Raw genomic sequence first — 6432 nt, 5'->3', positions numbered from 1 at the left:
TGTGCTTCCTCTATCTCTTGCAGCGATCCCGCATGACATGTGGCTTCCTCTATCTCTTGCAGCGATCCCGCATGACACGTGGCTCCCTCTATTTCTCGCAGCTATCCTGCCGGCGGAACCGCAGCAGGGGCCGGACACGTCCTCATCTACCTCCCCTCCTCTCACATAATGACTGACACGTGGCTCCCTCTATCTCTCGTAACAATCTCGCGTGACGCGTGACTCCCTCTATCTCTCGCAGCCATCCTATACGACACGTGGCTCCCTCTATCTCTCACAGCCATTCGACCCGACTTGTTAGGGAGTGTCTATATTCAGGCCGGTACGGGAGATTAGGCGGTACGCATATATTTGCTAAATGATATTGACTAACTCGCGCGTCAATAAAGCTCAATATTCACAGAGAGTATAGCTAAACTGGTCTATAGGTATAGATAGAATATCATTATGCAAATGATCTCCCGTACCGGGCTTGAATTCATATACTCTCTGTGAATATTGATGTTTATTGCGCACGATTAAGTCAAATATGCAAATTATGGCGCCGGCAAGGTGAATTACAGCGATTGAATTAAATTTCGTAAAATCTAGCATACTATAGACACATGTCTTCAGCTATACTCTCTGTGAAATTGAGTTTTATTGACGCACGATTAGTCAATATATTAGCAAATCATATGCGTACCGTAATCTCCCGTACCGGCCTGAATATAGACACTCCCGACTTGTTAATGACCGACGCGTGGCTCCCTCTATCTCTCGCAGCGATCCTGTACGACATGTGGCTCCCTCTATCTCTCACAGCCATTCTGCTCGACTTGTTAATGACCGCGCGGGCTCCTTCCTATCTCTCCCAGCCGGATCCTCGCCGGCCGAAACCCGAAGCCAGGGCCGACTCGTATTCTCGAACGTCGCGCGCAGTCGAACGCGCATCTTCAGCCTCTCGAGAAGCTGCTAAGCGACGGCGTCGTGCCTCTCGTCGCCACGACGCCCACGCACAATCGGCCTGCCTGACGGGTGAAGCAGTGACGCGAGATGCACATCGGAGACGAAGGCTCGACACGCGGTGGAACAGCGTGAGAGCGCTCGCGCCAGGCGGCCAGCAACGGTGGGGTGGGGAGAGGTGGGCGGAGACAGCGTGGCCAGGAACACTAGCTCGACACGGGGCCTACAGCCCGTGAGCGGCGAGCTGCGGCGCCGCAAGGTGGAGCACCGGTGTGCGCTGAGGCGGGGCCGGGGGACAGACAGGTGGCAGCACTAGATCGACACGGGCCGGGCTGCGACAGACAGTGAGCGTGCCACCAGGCGGCAGCACTAGCTAGACCACGGGCTGGACTGCTCAGTGCGTGCCAACACTTAGGTGGCCCAGCAACTAGGGCTCTGACACGGGGCTGGACAGGTGAGAGCGCGCCGCCAGGCGGCAGCACGTCCCCGACTAATCAATGACATGATCATCGTTGCTGCCAAGACACCGACTCACTTTGCCGCTGCCACAGTGCTCCTTCGGCAGTCTCCCTGCATAGTTCTCGCTGTTTTGCAGCGTCGCGCTAAACGCTCAGTGCGGCTGGTGAAGTCACTGCTGTCCAGCGAACAGAGAAAGCTGACTTCAAACCGGATGGAGACAGAGGCCTCATCGCGAACTGCACTCCGTAATGTACCGTACTCTACATCTGTATTACAACATGTCATCATAATACTAATGTACTGTACTCTAACTAGATGTATTACACAATTTACACCTAATGTAATGTAGCCATAACTCTACTATATGTTTATACATGTATCATTTACTATATGTATACATACGCAATGCTAATATACATCGATACTGTACTATTAGGTAGTATATACAGTGCTATATGCCGACCTATCTATTATACATGTGTATGTACTGGTATGTACTATGTTAATGTTAATTAAATTACATGAAAGAATTGCATTGAGTTAAACCCAACTTGCCATTGCTGGCCCAGCTAACACTCTCCCCTGTATTGCTCATCAGCATGGCCCTGACTCTCTCCCTGAAGCTCGCAATACTGCAGCCATGATAAAAATATTGTTTGTTTGCCTCACGCGACCGACGCTGCCAAAAAGGGGCCGACTTCAAACATTTTATTGCATCTTTCCATTCTGTTTTTTATACAAAGTGTGATCACTTGGCATTATATAATCTGTAGGCAATACACAATTATATTCATCAAGCAAAACAACACAAACATAAAAGGTAGCCATCCACACAAGCACACCTGAGGATGTCGACCCATGCATGGATTTGTTAAAAAGAGACCCCCTAAAAAAAATGTAACGCGCTAATCTACCTACCTCAAACTTTTCAGCCTGGGTCGGGTGCAAGGCAAACAAAGATTTGTTCTCTAATTGTGGCCTGATCGATGTTTGTTTTCTGCAGGCTGTGGCAGCAAGGTGGTTCGCTTCGTGACCGTCCTCATTGAACGCGCCACGAGACAGCCCTCGACGGCAAGAACGTGTGAGCTGCGCTAGACAGAGCTGGAGTGAACGTTCACGATCATCTACGAACCCTGCGGTAGCAAATAGCAGCAGAGCAACGACCGTCGGCTGGGTGGCACACGCACAGGCATGCGGGAAGGCGGGGAGAAGAGGGTCGCGGGGGGCATGCAGGGGGAGGGCAGGAATGGAGAGGGGGATCCTCTACTGCTCTCCTCTCTCTCTCTCTCTCTCTCTCTCTCCGCTACTCTCTCTCTCTTCTCTCTCTGCCTCTTCTCGTCGTCTCATCTCTCTCTCTCTGCGTCTGCTCTCTTCTCATCTCTCTCTCTCTCTCTCTCTCTGTCTGCTCTCTCTCCTCTCTCTGTCGTCTTATGTCTCCTCTGCTGTCTTTCTCGTTTCTCGTCTGTCTATTATCTTCTCTTTCCTCTCCCTGTCTCTCTTTCTCTCTGTCTGTCTTTCTCTTTCTCTCTCTATCTCTTATCTGCTACCCCCTACTAGATGGTACATAAATTGGTAGATGGTACATGGCCTTGGGTGTTGCCTACAATTTGTGTTTGTTTACTATAATTTTGTTATTAAACGGTCCAGGCGCATGTTGGGTGTACACGGCGACTGCGATGCGATACGGCTGCTCGCAGCGCCCTCGAGTGGCGGTCACCGGAGTGATCGGTGGCGATTGTAGGTATTTATCACAAGTACATTATAATAATTATGCAATGTATAATCACATTAGTGACTCTGCCGATTATTTATAACCCGATCAAATAAATATGCATACGACAACGTCATGTGGTCGTGCTTGTATCTATATCTTTATTTGTATCTGTATATTTATCTGTATCGGTTGTACTGCGTGTGCGTTTTACAACATTTCGGCCTTTGATAAACGATAACGATACTGATTGCGTTACAACACGCGTAGCAGCGTGATCACGATTAGCACGTCTGAAATCTGTAATACACCTGCAATACACCTGTAATACACCAGGAGTCTATCAATAGATAGTCTATTGATAGACTCCTGATTACACCTGTAAAACACCTGCAATACACCTGCAATACAGATGTATTACACATGTAATACATCTGTATTACACCTGTAATACACCTACAATCGCACCTCGTGATGTCACTGTGAAACGAGTCCTAAATTTGAATCGAGTTTATCACGCTATTTTTGCATGTACGCACGCACGTAGAGAGAGAGAGAGAGAGAGAGAGAGAGACGGAGAAAATAAGAGAAAGAGATAGAGAGAGAAAGAGAAAGGGAGTGGAGAGAGATAGAGAGAGAGAGAGAGAGAGAGAGGGAGAGAGAGAGAGAGAGAGAGAGAGATAACGAAAAAACGTGTTCTCGAAAACCTGCAAAATAAAAGAAGCTATCGCTTTCTATGTTTATATTTTCATATATATGTGTGTGCATGCGTGCGTGCATGCGTGCGTGCATGCGTGCGTGTGTGCGTGCGTGCGTGTGTGCGTGCGTGCGTGTGTGTTTCATCTGGAATCTAGCGATATGTATTATTCGGCTGCATATATATCGGCTGTAACTTTTCGCTAACGATGTGCAGACGGAGTGAACGTTGTTTTTGCTTGAATAGCCGCCTCGACGAAATCTGGCGGTTTTAGCCCGTGCGTGTGCGTGCGTACGTGTATGTGTGTACGTGCGTGCGTGTGCGTACGTGCGCGTGTGTGTACGTGGCGCGTGCGTGCATGCATGTGCGTGTGTGCATGCGTGTGCACGCGTACGTGCATCGATGTGCACGCTTATACTTGCATGTGTATGCACGCATACGTGCATAAGTGTGCACGCGTACGTGCGTGTGCGTGCGTGCTTATGCGTGCGTGCTTATGCGTGCTTATGCGTGCTTATGCGTGCGTGTGCGTGCCTGGTTATGCGTGCATGTGCGTGCATGGTTATGCGTGCGTGCGTGTGTGCGCGCCTGGTTGTTACAAGACTGAGGCACAAGCCGTGTCGCAAGCGCCAGAACGTGTCAAAATAGGTAACTTCGTAAAAATGTTCAAGTACGTACATTAGTATTTCACCCATGCTTATTCATTATTAGTAGTCATCACATTGTGTATTGGAGAATGGGCGCGATATCGCATACAGTGCTAGTATTTCGTACAGCACGCCTATTTCTATGCTAGCGATTCATTTTTGCTAGTTATGAAAACATTGTGAATCCAAAAGAGTACGGTCCCCCATTATATAAACTTCTAACTCCGACACCGGAAGATTGTGAAATACTCAGTTTTTCAACTACATATCGCACATAATGATATTGAACCTAAAGATGGATTGGCGTAGTTTGCGTTTTTCTCTCTCATCTGAGCCAACAATGCTCAACCTACCAGAGCCCACTACATTAAAGTTATTATTAGGATGTATATACAAAAAGTGTGGAGTGAATACGATTGAAATATATTGAAATTTAAACGAATAAAATATTCGAAATAATTATACTCCCTTCCTACCCTCTGCCCCTCCCTCCCTCTCTCTAGGTGGGGGGAGACAGGTGGCAGCACTAGCTCGACACGGGGCTGGACAGGTGAGCGAGCGCGGCGCCGCCAGGTGGTAGCACCGGTGTGCGGGGGAGGTGGGGGGAGACAGGTGGCAGCACTAGCTCGACACGGGGCTGGACAGGTGAGCGTGCCACCAGGCGGCAGCACTAGCTAGACACGGGGCTGGACTGCTCAGTGTGTGCCACCACTAGGTGGCAGCACTAGCTTGACACGGGGCTGGACAGGTGAGCGTGGCACCTGCCACCAGGTGGCAGCACATCCCCGGCTAATAATGACATGATCGTTGCTGCCAAGAACCGACTCACTTGTCGCTCCACGGTGCTCCTTCGAGCAGTCTCCCTGATGTTCTCTTGTTTTGTTCAGGTCGCTAAACGCTCAGGTCGGCTGGGTGAAGTACTTGCTGTCCAGCGAACAGAAGAAAGCTGACTTCAAACCGGACGGAGACAGAGGCCTCATCGCGAACTGCACTCCGGTAATGTACCGTACTCTACTATATGTATTACACATGTACACATAATGTAATGTACTGTACTCTACTAGATGTATTACACATTTACACGTAATGTAATGTACCATACTCTACTATATGTTTTATACATGTATATTTACTATATGTATACATACGTCATGTAATATACATGATATTGTACTATTATGTATTATACATGTATATGCACCCTATCTATTATACATGTGTATGTACTGTATGTACTATGTTAATGTTAATTAAATTAATGAAGAATTGCATTGAGTTACCCAACTTGCATTGCTGCCCAGTAACACCTTCCCCTGTATTGTCATCAGCATGGCCCTGATCTCTCTCCCTGAAGCTCCAATACTGAGGCCATGATAAAAATATTGTTTGTTTGCCCTCACCTGACCGACCTGCCAAAAAGGGGCTGACTCAAACATTTTTATTGATCTTTCTCATTCTTTTTTTTACAAATTGTATCACTGTGCATTATATAAATCTGTAGGCAATACATTATATTTACCAAGCAAAACAAACAAACATAAAAGGTACCTCCACACAAGCACACCTGAGGATGTCGACACCATGATGAATTTGTAAAAAGACCCCCCTCAAAAAAAATGTAAGCCTAACTACCTACCCAAACTTTTCAGCCTGGGTCGGGTGAAGGCAAACAAAGATTTGTTTTAATTGTGGCCTGATGATGGTTTGTTTTCTGCAGGCGTGCAGCAAGGTGGTTCGCTTCGTGGACCGTCTCATTGAGACGGCACGAGACAGCCTCGACGGCAAGAACGTGGAGGCTGCGCTAACAGAGCTGGGAGTGAGACTTCACCGAGTCATCTACGAACACCTGCAGCAATACCAGTACAACACCGTTGGTGGGTGACACGCACACATGCGGGGGAGGGGAGAGAGGGTCGGGGGCATGCAGGGGGAGGGGGCAGGGAATGGAGAGGGGGGGACTCGTCTCTCTCTCT

At 48.3% G+C, this 6432-nt stretch overlaps 1 protein-coding gene across 1 annotated transcript in view; it reads left to right on the top strand.

Moving 5' to 3' along the window:
- The window catches only part of LOC106808968 (exocyst complex component 5-like), a 30911-nt gene extending 24570 nt beyond the window's left edge, over positions 1-6341 (top strand). The window contains exons 11-15 of the mRNA XM_014811906.1: positions 63-138; positions 1024-1054; positions 5085-5104; positions 5347-5455; positions 6177-6341. Of these exons, the coding sequence (XP_014667392.1) occupies positions 63-138; positions 1024-1054; positions 5085-5104; positions 5347-5455; positions 6177-6341 (401 nt within the window). The remainder of the gene's footprint in view (positions 1-62; positions 139-1023; positions 1055-5084; positions 5105-5346; positions 5456-6176) is intronic.
- Positions 6342-6432: the final 91 nt, after the last annotated feature.

The sequence above is a fragment of the Priapulus caudatus genome, unplaced genomic scaffold (genome assembly GCF_000485595.1).
Source record: "Priapulus caudatus unplaced genomic scaffold, Priapulus_caudatus-5.0.1 Scaffold319, whole genome shotgun sequence".
NCBI lineage: Eukaryota > Metazoa > Priapulida > Priapulimorpha > Priapulimorphida > Priapulidae > Priapulus > Priapulus caudatus.
Note: the sequence above shows the minus strand (reverse complement) of the source record. Positions and strands in the feature narration are given on the sequence as shown.